The 13,574-nt window shown below is 49.8% G+C and overlaps 1 protein-coding gene across 1 annotated transcript in view; it reads left to right on the top strand.

Annotated features, from left to right (window-relative positions):
* KIF17 (kinesin family member 17) overlaps positions 1 to 13,574 on the top strand; it is a 67,731-nt gene that overhangs the window by 27,402 nt on the left and 26,755 nt on the right. The window contains 5 exon segments of the mRNA XM_007935660.1: positions 4,115 to 4,262; positions 7,272 to 7,830; positions 8,942 to 8,994; positions 10,056 to 10,281; positions 11,273 to 11,504. Coding sequence (XP_007933851.1) covers positions 4,115 to 4,262; positions 7,272 to 7,830; positions 8,942 to 8,994; positions 10,056 to 10,281; positions 11,273 to 11,504 — 1,218 coding nt within the window.

Here is a 13,574-nt window from a genome sequence, read left to right as displayed (position 1 = left end):
TTGGAAGCACATAAAAATTTAATTTTTAGAAGGTCCCAATCATCTGGTTTCTCTTCTGCTGTTTGTGTATTTTGGGTTATACTTGATAGTCTATTTATGCCATATATTAGGGCCCCTAAATTTGCCCCTAGTTTTGCCTTGAGGAACTCTATACTTTTAAGTTTCATATTTAAGTCTTTGATCCATCTGGAGTTTGTTTTTGTGTATGGTGTGAGGTACACATCTTGTTTCATTTTTCTGCAAATGGATCTCCAATTTTGCCAGCACCATTTATTAAACAGAGAAGGCATGCTTTTGGGGTTCAGAGTGGGAATGGAATCACATGGTGACCACAATAGGGGAAGGGCAGGTTGGTCAGGGCATGGGGTGGAAGTTTCCTTCCTAAGGATGCACTACTGGGGTCGGCAGGCACCCTGGCTATGCAGCAAGGCGGGCACTGCCTCCCTCTAATGGTCACAGGGAGAAGTGACCCTGTTCCAGGCTAGCAGTTCAGCGTTGGCCAAGGTTGCAAGGTCCTTCTGTCCTGAATGTGGTGTCGCCTGCCTCCTCCTTGTGGGGCAGCCTAGTGGACAATACATCCGAGTGTTGCCACCACCACCAGGTTTCTGTTTACTGACTCTGGAGTCTCTTCTGTGAGACAAGCTTTGTTGAGAATGTCTGTCCTTCGTTCCTCCCTGCCATTTGTTCATACTGAGCACTACTACGTGCCTGGAACCGTGCTTCCTTTCCTGTTCCAGAGTCAGCCAGAAAGCCCTGGACAAGGGGAGGAGGCCCCTCTGTGTAGAAAGGGAAGTGGGCTTGAAATTGGTTTAGCTACAAATCTAGGTGTGACAGTCTGAGCTTCAGCCTCCCTTCTGCACTGGAGGGATTTGGATGGTAGATTTCTAGGGTCTATCCAGCTTTTGAGGAGCTCTGGTGGTGTGGTGCCTAAGGCATGTGACTGCTAACCAGGTTCAAACCCACCAGCCACTCCTTGGAAGGAAGGTTGGGCAGTCTACTCCCCCCACTTTTTATTTATTTATTTATTTTTAATTGTGATTTGGGTGAAGATTTACAGAGCAAATTCACTTTCCATACAGCAGTTTACATATACTTTGTCTCAAGACATTGACCATAGTTTACCACAATGCAACAGCTCCCCTCCCACTTCCTCCCCATAGTTACCTCTTCCCAGTGGGCAATCTACTTTTGTAGTGATACTGCCTCGGAAACCCAAAGAGGGCTCCCTATGAGTTGGATCTGACTCGACGGCAGTGAGTTTGGTTTTTTTTTTTAAATCCATCTTTTGTTTCTACAAGTCCAATTCTTATGGACTCTGGCCTTGGGAAGGTTGTTTACGCCTATTTCCTGATCTATAGATTGGGTATAATGACATTCTTTCTGCCTGCTTACATAAAAAACTCAACTCACTGCCATCAAGTTGGATCCACATATTATAAGAGGCTGGAATGATGGATTGTCTTCTCATCCTTGGGTTGTGTAATGAGTACCAACCAGGAGTCAAGTGTCTGGGTTTGCACTCTAGCCACCCCTTCCCCAGTTAGTCATCAACAAGCATTTTCTGAGAACTCACTTGGTGCCAGTGCTGTGGCTGGAGATGTGGGACCAAGGGAAGGCCTTTTTTTAATTTTTTAATTTTTGGTATGTTTGTTTTAATATTGGAAGTCAGAGTGTCTGCTTGGTAGACTGTAGGGAACGATCTAGCACAGAGGGAGGAATCAGTGGTACAAGAAGGAGGTGGAAGATTGGAAGAGTAAAGTCCTCGAGTTGGGAGGGCTGGCCCCAGCTGGTTCATCCACTGCAGAGCTTTGGGGCTGACCTGCAGGTAGGCGGGAAGAGGTGGGGAGGATGAGGGGCTTCACATCTTACTGCTTCAATTTTTCCTGTGGGGTATGAGACCGGAAGTGTGGAGAGGAGTGGAGGCTGGCAGAGAGGGAGAGTGAAAGGGCTGTGGAGGTGTGCGGAGCCACCTAAAGACCTGCGTGGCATTTGGGGTCTCACATTTAAAGTGAGAACAGTCTGTGATGTCGCTGCGTGAGCATATGTGTGCATGTGTGCGTTCGTGTGCGTGTGTGTGTTTCCAGCCAGCTTTGCTTGGGGTACAGGTGTGGATGAGGTGAGGCCTGGGTTGTCAGGGCTCAGGACTGTCTTGGTGAAAACAGTGGCAGATGCTGGGGTGAGGAGTCCAGGGTGTCTGCTGAGGAATGAGTGTGGTACTGGACCCGAATTCTCAGTTGGGTAAGGAAGGAAGCAAAAGTGAGAGACAGTGAAAAGCTGGAAGTCTCAGTGAGGTCATTTAGAGCCGTGTGGTCCTGGGCAAGTCATTTAACCTCCTGCCCCAGTAGTACTACAGGCGTTGCCAAGAGGCTCCAGTGTATCTACCTGGGTTGCACAATGCACAGATACATTTAAGCTCTGATGGTGTTTGGCTGCTAATGGAACAGTTGGAGATTCAAGTCCACTTAGAGGAACCTGGAAGAAAGACCTGGTGATCTACTTCTGGAGCCATCAGCCATTGCAACTCTCTGGAGCATAGTTCTGATGCACATGGGGTCACCATGAGTTGGAGTCAACTCAACAGCAGCTGGTTTGGTATCCTCTTCTCTCTTTCCCAAGGACCTCTGGTGATGTAGTGGTTAAGGCATTTGGCTGCTAACCATAAGGTTGATAGTTCAAACCCACCAGCTGCTCTGAGGAAGAAAGATGAGACAGTCTGCTTCCATAAAGATTTACAGCCTTGGAAGCCCAATGGGGTCGCTATGAGTCAGAATCAACTAGACGGCAGTGAGTTTGATTCTTTCCCTCATGAAGAGCCTATGTTATGTTGTGTCCTCATAGAATCTTGGCCTGGTTCCCCACTGACTGAGGCATCTGGGAGGTGGCACCTGCCATGGGGCTGTCCTGCTCCAACTCCTGTCCCCTCCTGGCTTACTACAATGATGGAAAGCTGCGGTGTCTGTCAGCTGGGGCTCCAAACCACAGAGAGCTGCATGCCTGCAATTCATTCATAAATGCACTGCTGCCTCCTGACAGTATGCGCCCGGAGCCTGGATACTTTGTGTAGTCTTTAGCCTGCCAGTGCTGCCTGCTGCATTCAGTAGATAATTGTCAAGTCCCTATTCTGTGCCAGGCACTGAGGCCACCAGACAGGATGGTCATTCTTCTCTAGGAGTTCACATCTTGGTGGGAAGCCTGACACTAAACCTGTAATCCAGTAAAGACAGAAGGTAATGGAAGCTTCTGATATGAGCTAGGAAGAAGGCGATCAGGTGACAGTACTGTCCAAAGTCAGCAAAAATTGAGGTGAGGTCAGAGGGGTGGGCGTGGCTGGGTTGTCTGAGGACTCAAGGCCATGGCTGGCAGCTGAGATTTTATCCTGTCAATGTGGGAAGCCACTGACAGGTCCTAAGCAGGGCACAGACAGCTAACGGACATGTGGCTGCTGTGTAGAGAAAAGTGTGTGGGCAGGACAAGAAGGGAGGCAGGGGTCCAGATGGGAGGAGGCCGTTCAGACAAGAGCTGGTGGTGATAGCAAAGATGGAGAGAAAAGCTGATTAATGAAACTATTATGTCCTTGATGGATTGAGAGCCATTTGGTAAGAATTTATTTGCAGAAAGGTGTTTGTCATGTATTGTTGTGTGGAGAAAATGGGCTGCAAACAAATATGTGTCATATTAACTGGGTGCCATTGGGTTGATTCTGACTCCTGGTCACCCACCTGAGTCAGAGTAGTACTGTGCTTTGTAGGGTTTCGATGGCTGACTTTTTGGAAGCAGACAGCCAGGCCTTTCTTCCCAGGTGCCTCTGGGTGGACTTGAACCTCTGACCTTTTGGTTAGCAGCCAGGCACATTAACCATTTGCACCACTAGGAGACTCCACATGTATTATTAGCCCATTAAAAAATGCACAGAGAAAAGTTCAGAAAAGTCTTCCCCACAAGTAGTTATCCCAGTATTGTGTGGGTGATGTTAATTTTATTCTTTTGGCTTATTTCTATTTGCCAATTTTTGTACAGTTAATATGTATTGTTTGAATGGCTATGAAATGAACAGTGAAAGTTGTGTTTTGGCCTGAGGACGACATTCTGTCCCCCCGTGCATCCCCTCGCCCAGGAGTACGAGGAGCGTCTGGCCCGGCTGAAGGCCGACTACGAGGCAGAGCAGGAGTCCCGGGTCCGGCTGGAGGAGGACATCACTGCCATGCGCAACTCTTACGATGTGAAGCTGTCCACGCTGGAGGAGAACCTGCGGAAGGAAGCAGGTGGGCCATCTTGCTCTCCACCTCCTTTTAATAACAGCTGTTCACAGAGCACTTTGGGTGTGTACTAGGCTGAGTTCTGCTCAATGCTCACAATTGTTGTCACGGGTCATCGAGTCAATTCTGACTCATGGTGATCCCATGTGACAGAGTGGAACTGCTCCACAGGGTTTTCTAGGCTATAATCTTTTGTTTATTTAAATTTTTATTGTGATTTGGGTGAAAGTTTACAGAGCAAATTCATTTTCCACACAGCATTTCATACACATTTTGTCTCATGACATTGACTCAATTCCCCACAATGAAACAGCTCCCCACCACTTACTCCCCACAGTTACCTCTCCCCTGTGTCCTTCCCTCCCATGCACTTCTGCGCCCCCCCCCCACAACTGTCTCCCTGTGCACACACAGCCTTCTGTTCTCCCATGATTGATCCCTCCAAGGAGTGTATCTACATGATGTAAATGTTCAGCCCATATGTCTGTCTTTTATTTGGCTGGAAGCCATAGGAGTGAGTTCAATTCCAGACTTGAAGGGCAGCTAGGGGCCATAGTCTCAGGGGTTTCACCAGGCTCTATCAGACCAGCAAACCTCATCTTTTATATATATATAATTTTGAGTTTTGTTCCACATTGTTCTCCCACTCTATCCAGGATCTCCTACACAGGTCCCCCTCCGAGTGTTTAACAGTGGTGACTGGGCACCATCTAGTTCTTCTGGTCTCTTGGCCTTATAGGCTGAGGATTGCATAGTCTACCAGTCCCTTGGACTAATTGTTTCCATGTGTCTTTGGTTTTCTTCATTCTTCTTTGCTCTGGACGAGGAGAGAGACCCATCGTTGCATCTAGATGGCCGTTTGCAAGCTTTTAAGATCCCAGTCGCTACTTGCCAAAGTAGGAGGTGGAACAATGTTTTGTATAGTATGTTATGTCAATTGAGCTTGATGTCCCCCTGAGACCATGGTCCCGAGATCTAGGCTATGTTCTTTATGGGACCAGATCACTGGGTCTTTTCTCCTGTGGAGCTGCTGGGTGGATTTGAACTCCCAACCTTTCAGTTACCAGCCCAGTGATTAACCATTGCACCACCAGGTCTTCTTTAGTACTACAATTACCCCCATTCCATAGACAAGGAAATGGAAGCATAGGGAGGGTAAATAACTCATTCAAGGTCACACACATCAGTAAAATGGAACCAGGATTTGAACCAAGGGAGTCTGACCCCAGAGCCAGTGCTCTCACTCACAAGACTACATCCTGATGTTTGGCCACAGACTGGGCCCCAGCTCAAGAATCACTTAGAGTTGTGAAATACCACCCATGTTTTATAGGTGAGACCCTGCCCCGAGTTCCTGCATTTTCTGTAGTCTTTGTGAGCCTGTCTCATAGTAAGCGTTCAGTCGTGAGCGAGAACGTTTACCTTTCTGGAAGTTTTTGTCTTCTTTTTGACATTCTAGAATGTTCCATCATGCCGATATCATTCAAACACCCATGCTGCCAGGCAGCCCAGATTTCCTTGTACTCACCACCATATTCTAAAATCCAGTCTTGTGATGATGGTGATGATATTGGTAACATCATCACTACCATTTATTGGGCATCACTGGTGCCAGGTGCAATGTCAGGTGCTTTACCTGCAGTCCCTCCTTGTGCCCTCCCCACAATCCAGTGAGGTGAGGGCTCCCGTAATCCTCATATTACAGGTGTGGAACCAAGGCTTTGGGCAGTTCAGGCCACTGGTGAGGGAGCAGATGTTGTATTTCAGGGAAGGGAACATTGGGACTCTCTTAGTAGAGTGCCAGACACAGCAATAAGGAAATAGATGGGATGTCAGAGGAAGTGTAAAACCCCGTGAGGGGCAGTGCTGGTTCAAAATTCTCACCTTCTATGTGGGAGATCCAAAGAGCTCTGGTGGTGTAGTGGATAAGGGACTAGACTGCTAACCAGAAGGTCAGTGGTTCAAACCCACGAACTTCTCCATGGAAGGAAGACTGGGTGATTTACTTCTGTAAAGATTTACAGCCTCAGAAACCCAGTGGAGCTCGCTGAGTGGGAAACGACTCGATGGCAGTGAGTTTGGTTTTTTGGTTTATGTGGGAGATCAGGCTTGGTTTCTAGCCAGTGCATCTTGTGCACGGCCACCACCCTCTTTCAGTGGAGGCTGGAGTGTTGCTAGGATGCTGAACAGGATTCAGCAGTGATTCCAGACTAGGATGAACCAGGAAGGAGGCCTGGTGATCTCCTTCTGAAAATCAACCCATGAAAACGCTATGATCACAGCAGTTTAGTCCTGCTGTGCATGGGCCCTCATTAGTTGGGGCCAACTTGACGGCAGCTACAGCAACAGAGCCCCCCCCCCCCAAAAGAGGCAGGAGCACTAGGGAAGGGCTTAGGCGATCGTGGTCCTATCCAAGCTTGGAGGAGGATGCCACTTTCTCCAAGGATGAGGGAAGGGGTGCGTTCCAGCTTTTTTTGTCTTGTAGAGTGTCCACTCCAGTTCACTTTGACTATTTGGCTTTTGAGTGATTTCTATTGGGTCTGTAACTCTAACCTTCACCCACAGCATTCATTTAACTACTGTGGATCTAGTATATCCCATGGGCAAGAACCTTGAGCTGGGTACCCTGATGGGGGCACCAAGGGGCTTGGGTATGAAGTCTACCCCCCAGGAGCTCACAGCCTGGAAAGGTGACGTGACCCACAGGGCAGTCAGCTCATGTATTAAGAGCAGTCCCAAGAGCAGCATGGTCAGAGATGAGCACCTAATGGCTGGTGATCTCAGAGAATGGAGGGGTTATGGTAGGCTTCCTGGAAGAGGTGGAAAGAGGGAGTTCTGAATTCTGATGGGAGAGAGGAGAATGGGAATGTCCTAGTTGTACCCAGACTTGGTGGTGCTGAGAGCCTTTTATTCTTCATCTGGCCTCTTGCGGACAGTGGGCTTGGGGCCAGATTCCAGAGGAATGGTCCCTTCATTCTAACCCTTTAAAAAGCTAAGAAAATTCTCCACTTTCAGAGGCTATCCTGAAGGCGGAAGTACTCTACAAAGCCGAGGTCATGTCCAGGGCTGAGTTTGCCAACAGGTGCGAGTACTCACCTGCTTTCCAGTGCGAGGCAGGCTTTCAACCGGAGCCCATGTCCGTGCCCGGTCCTCAGCCCCAAGCAGAGGTCTCCCAGTCTGCGAGTTCTTCCCAGCTGGATGAGCCACCCAAGCTGCAGAGCTCCAAGTCTGAGATTTCGCTCACATCTGATGAGTCATCCACGCTCGAGGAAGTGTCCGTGTCCGAGGCCTTCCCTGGGCCCGATGAGCCCTCCAGCCTGGAATTCTCCATGCCCGAGGAGGAGTCCAAGAGCAAGTACTTCTCAGAAGAGTGTCTCAGCCATGCAGCCACCAGGCCTCTGCCAGAAGACGTGTGCTACCCCCAGGAAGAGGAACCAGAACTGACGCCCCTGGAGCTGCTGCCAGGCCTGCAGGACCCATTTGCTGAGCTGGAAGCCAAGCTGGCCAGGCTCTCCTCCACTGTGGCCAGGGCAGATGTACCCCAGGAGGACATACCCAAGGTCCCCGAGCAGGTAGATGACATCATGCTGAGCTAGGCTGGGGCTGGGGCATAGAGTCTCTGGGCCAGCACAGAGCTTTACCCCCTGCTGCTCCGGCACCAGATGTGCTACCTCCATCCACCATGCTGGCTCTGGTGGCCGGCTTGAGGCACTTGCATTCAGGGGTCTGGGAAAGGGAATCTCTGGCTAATTCTCAGTGAGTCAGTAGCAGAGTTGAGATCGAGATAGGAGGTTCTGCCAGGTGGGCACCTGCCCTGCTGACTGAGAGACACCTGTCTGGGGAGTTGGCTGAGTGGCCTGGTTATGCAGAGCATCCAGACCTGCAGAGCCCAGAGGGCCTTGGCCCTCCCCTCATGCACCTGCAGGCTCAGAGTGGAGAGCTGGGCTGGGGGCCTGTGCAAATGCAGCTACTTTCCACGAGCCCTAAGGGAGCCCTGGCTGTTGCCTGCCTCATCCTGCCCCTTTGTCCATTGTCTGCTCCCTTCTCAATCCTTTTTTTTCCCCCCTAAAAATTGTCTCTCTTTTCCTTTGTCTGCTGTCTGCTTTCCTTTCCTCTGTGTGTGTGTGTGTGTGTGTGTATAAGAGCACAAGCCTTTGAGTCAGGCAGACCTGGGTTCAAATCTCAGCTCTACTACTTACTTAGTTGTGTAAGGACCTCGGGCAGTTATCTCTCTGGGCATCTGTTTTTAAATCTATAAAATAGTGATGTTGCTACATACCTCACCTGAGACATTGTGGGTAACGCTCCTGACACATGGCAGGTGCTCAGAACATACCCTGTCTCCTCTCTCTCCCTCATTTCTTCTCTCCCCTGTTCTCTTCCCTCACCTCCTCGTTCCTTGATGTACATCCCCTCTCAGCAGAGACAAACGGGAGGAGAGCACCTTTTTTTCTCAAGAAAGCACAACAGTTCAGCACATGGGAGTGGGAGAAAGGGCTTTATGTTACCCACTCATGTGGAGAAAGACAATAGCCTGCCAGCATCCAGACTTGACCACTGGGCAGGCAGTGGAGTTTGTGCCCATTGCAGGCTCTCAGTAGAGGCAGTTAGAAGCATGGGAGTCCAGCATGACTCTGGCTTAAACCAACCCTCTCCCTGCCCCCCACCCCATTCTCCCTCAAACACCCTTCCCTGACAGATCTGCGGCAGCCCGGTGAGCCCAGTTCTGAAGCCAAGGATTAGGGGTGCCTCCCTGGTGGCCCTCTATGGTGGGAGGAATTATAGGTTCCTGTCTCCTTGTCCTCTGGACCTTGGCATCCTCAGCTACAAAACAGGGACAACACCCTGTTCCTAGACTTGTCACAGATGGCCATGGCAAAGCAATGCACAGGTCAGAGTAATGGCCTTTCCGGTGATCCCTGATGTTGCTCTCAGAGGCCCTCATGAGAGACAGTGCTTTCCAAACTTCCTTCAGCCTCAGACCCCTTGGTCTGAAGGAGGTATGCTGACAGAGGAGGACTGCAGGTCAGGGGGTAGGTTGTGTGGGGACCCTTGCTCATATACCCCACTTTTTTCTCAAGAAAGCACAACAGTTCAGCACATGGGAGTGGGAGAAAGGGCCTTATGTTACCCAGCCATGTGGATAAAGACAATAGCCTGCTAGCATCCGGACTTGACCACTGGGCAGGCAGTGGAGTTTGTGCCCATTGCAGGCTCTCAGTAGATGGTAGGTGGAGGGGCCCAGGAACCCCTGGCTGAGAGAGTGACATAGTGTGACCCACGCAATGAGGAGGAGCCCAGGGGAGGGCACCAGGCAGAGGGGACAGCAAGTGCAGAAGTCCTGTGGCTGGAAAGATCTCAACTTTCTCAGCAACAGGAAGAGGCCAGAGCGGCTGCAGGTAGACAGGGTGAGTGACCAGGATGAGGCTCTAGAGCAAAGCAGAGGCCGGTGCCTGGAGGGCACATGGGCTGAAAGAGAAGCTGGGTTTTACTACAAATGTGATGGGAAGCCAGAAACAGCTCCTCCAATCAGGGAAGGGATGCAGTCCATTTCTAGTTTAAGAAAATGGCTCTGGTTGCTATGTGCAAACTGGATTGGAGTGGGCAAGGGAAGCTGAGAGGCTGATTTGGGGGTTGTTGGTAGAAATGGAAACAGTAAGAAGTTCATGGGACATGTTGTATAACCGGGTGTCTCTGAGCCAGAGGTGGTCTGTGCCTGGAGGTGGAGGGGCTGAGACGTCCCCTTTGGGCTGAGGCCTCTGGGAGCTCGTCTCCAGGGCCCTGCCTGCCCCATCCCACCCCCATTGTGATTTCTCCCTGCTCAGGAGGCTGATCTAGCCCTGGAAGTGACCAAGGAGGTGGTGCCAGCAGCAGATCCTGGTGTGGAGGAGGTCGAAGCTGAGGTCCAGGTGGCCTTGGTGGCCCCAGCGCAGCCCCAGCTGGCTCTGGGAGACACGAGGCAGGAGAGCAAGGACGTGGACGTGGCAGCGCCACCTGCCATAGATCAGCAGCAGGTGCTCGCCCGGTAAGCACCAGGCCTGGGGCAGTGGGACCTGCAAGCAAGGCTAGTAGTAGCACCATGCCAGGCTCTGAGTGGGGGTGCAGATGGGTTCTCCCAGCCCCTGTTGGGCCTCACCCAGCTGCCCCTCCTGACGTGACTGAGGGACCCTCACAGCCCCCCGTTTCATCTCTATAAGTGCGGGGGCGGGGCAGAATGGTATAGTCAGATGGGGTGGGTTCTCCCTGGAAGCTGCACAGGCTGCCGCTAGCCACCTGATTTTGGTTGTGCACTCCCGATGCAGTGGCACCCGGCAGACGTGGAGAGACTGTTATCCGCTTGCCCACCAGCTTTCCCAGGTTCAAGTTTCAGGAATTTTGGAGTAGGTTGGTGCAAATCTTCAGGTTCCAACCAAGCTCCCAGTCCCTTGGCCCACCCTAAGGACACACCATCTAACACAGTCCCAGGGGTGCCTGGGGAGCTAGCCTTTCCTGACTTGCTGTGTGGTTTTGTGGAAGCCACTTAGCTTTGCTGAGCCTTGGTGCTCCTTCTGTAAATGAGAAGGATGGAAGCGCCAGCTCTGTGACAAATCAGCCGTGGCCAGCGCTTAGCCTCCTCCCAGCCCAGGAAAATCCGCCCTGCAGAGCACGTGGCCTAGAATCACCCCAGTCATACATGTTGCCTGAGAAAACAAGAGCATGACCCTGCTCTGCTGCAGGGACCAGTACCCATCAGCATTTGTAGAGGAAGAGAGTTAGCTTTGCTGGGACCACAGGAATCTCACCCTGTTGTTAGAAGCACCACTGTGGTGGGGATGACGGAGAGGCTGCGAGGCCAGCAGTTCTGGTTCTGACCCTACGCAAGCAGCTTCACTTCACTGAGCCTCAGTTTACTTCTCTGGGAAGTGGGCTTGTTGGCCGGATTCAGTGAGACAGTGCTTAACCCTGAGCCTGCTGGGCAGCAGGCACTCAGTGAAGAACAGGTATCGCCATGATTGCTTTCTCCTCTGTGCTGGCAGCTTGCAACTGTTGGAGCAGCAGGTGGTGGGCGGGGAGCAGGCCAAGAATAAGGACCTAAAGGAGAAGCACAAGCGGCGGAAGCGGTATGCTGACGAGCGCAAAAAGCAGCTGGTGGCAGCCCTGCAGAACTCCGAGGAGGATGGTGGGGATTGGATGCTGCTTAACGTCTATGACTCCATCCAGGAGGAAGTGAGGGCCAAGAGCAAGCTGCTGGAGAAGATGCAGAAGAAGGTGAGACCCTGGAGTTAGGCACCCCTGCTGCCCTTCTCCCCCGATCCCAGAGATCTGTGAGACCACCTCCCTCACACCCAGGCATCACTAGACCCTGTGCAGACAGCCAGGCAGGCCTTATCCACCCATTACCCAAACACTAAGTGCCTACTGTGTGCCATGCCCTACTCTGGATGCTGGTGACACAGCAGTGAAAGTGACAAATGTGTCCCTGCTGTCATGGAGTCCACATTCTAGTGGGAGTAGGTGTGTGTAATGAACACTCAAACATAAGACATAAGAACATATCTGGGAGTAATAGGGCTATTCAGAGAATACCGAGATAGGACTACTCTATTTTTATTTCTTCATTTTTATTAAAGTAGCAGTACATAAATCCTAAGTGCACAACTGGATGCACTGGAACTAACTGAACACACCCATGAAACTAGCACCCAGACCAAGCACTGAATGTTAGCAGAACTCCACAGTGCCTGGGGCTACCGAAGATGGACGCAGGGGAGTCCTTGAAAAAGTGATGACTTGAAGGGGGAACCTGGCGGGTAAGAGGGAGCCAAATGATCTGAGGGAAGAGTGTCCCAGGCAGAGAACAGCCAATGAGGAGATGAAGGTTAGTGCAGAAAATGCAGTTAGTGTGTCCTTTCTAGAGCAGAAATGTGGCTGAGCACAGGAAGTGAGGGCAAGAAAGAAGGAGAAGGCAGCTGGGCGCCCGTGATGGTCGGTTATATGTCCCTCTGCACTTCCTCTGGATGATGTCTCCCTTGGCATCCACAGCAGTCCTCCCCCAGCTCCCACCCAAATACTGGAAACCAAAGGACCTTGCCAAAGCATGCGTTTTGTCTGAGGATAAAGTCCATGCCCCTGACAAAGCATAATTTTTTTTTAAAAGTTGAAAACATGATTTCTATACAAATGTAAAATGAACATATGTCATAGATTTTGACCTCCTTAGTTAACTCATTTAAGATGTTAAAACCAATTCAAAGAGAATCTGAAGACTATGTATACACATACATACATACATATACATGCACAATCATGAAGGCTAAAATGCGTTTGCTAATTAACATTGGTTAATATCCTATCCTAAGGAGCTCTGTGGTGTCTAAGGCATTTGACTGCTAACCAGAAGTTGGTGATTCAACCTCACCGCAATGGATGTCAGAAGAGACTCTGAAACTTGCCCTTGAGCAGAGAGTAGCTAAAGCAAATGGAAGAATTGACAAGATAAAAGAACTGAACAGAAGATTTCAAATGGCAGTTCAAGAAGGCAAAATCAGTTATTATAATGAAATGTGCAAAGACCTGGCGTTAGAAAACCAAAAGGGAAGAACATTCTCAGCATTTCTCAAGCTGAAAGAACTGAGGAAAAAAATTAAGCCTCAAATTGCAATATTGAAAAACTCCATGGGCAATATGTTGAATGATGCAGGAAACATCAAAAGGAGGTGGATGGAATACACAGAGTCACTGTACCAAAAAAAATTGGTAGATGATCATCCATTTCAGGAGGTGGCATGTGATGAAGAACCAATGCTATTGAAGAAAGAAGTTGAAGCTGCACTGAAGGAATTGGTGAAAAACAAGGCTCCAGGAATTGATGGAATACCCACTGAGATGTTTCAACAAATGGATACTGCGCTGGAGGCACTCACTTGGCTATGCCAAGAGATTTGGAAGACAGCTACCTGGCCAACTGACTGGAAGACATACATATTTGTATCCATTCCAAAGAAAGGTGATTCCACACAATGTGGAAATTATCAAACAATATCATTAATGTCACATGCAAGTAAAATCTTACTCAAGATAATTCAAAAATGGTTGCAGCAGTATATTGACAGAGAGCTTCCAGAAATGCAAGCTGGATTCAGAAGAGGACGTGGAATGAGGGATATCATTGCTGATGGCAGATGGATCTTGGTTGAAAGCAAAGAATACTAGAAAGATGTTTACTTGTGTTTTATTGACTATGCAAAAGCATTCAATTTTGTGGATCATAACAAATTGAGAAGAATGGGAATTCCAGAACACTTAATTGTACTCATGAGGAACCTGTACATAGACCAG

Source organism: Orycteropus afer, unplaced genomic scaffold, assembly GCF_000298275.1.
Source record: "Orycteropus afer afer isolate SDZICR_OR568_19922 unplaced genomic scaffold, OryAfe1.0 scaffold00031, whole genome shotgun sequence".
Taxonomy (NCBI): domain Eukaryota; kingdom Metazoa; phylum Chordata; class Mammalia; order Tubulidentata; family Orycteropodidae; genus Orycteropus; species Orycteropus afer.
This window is presented reverse-complemented; position numbering and strand designations above follow the sequence as displayed.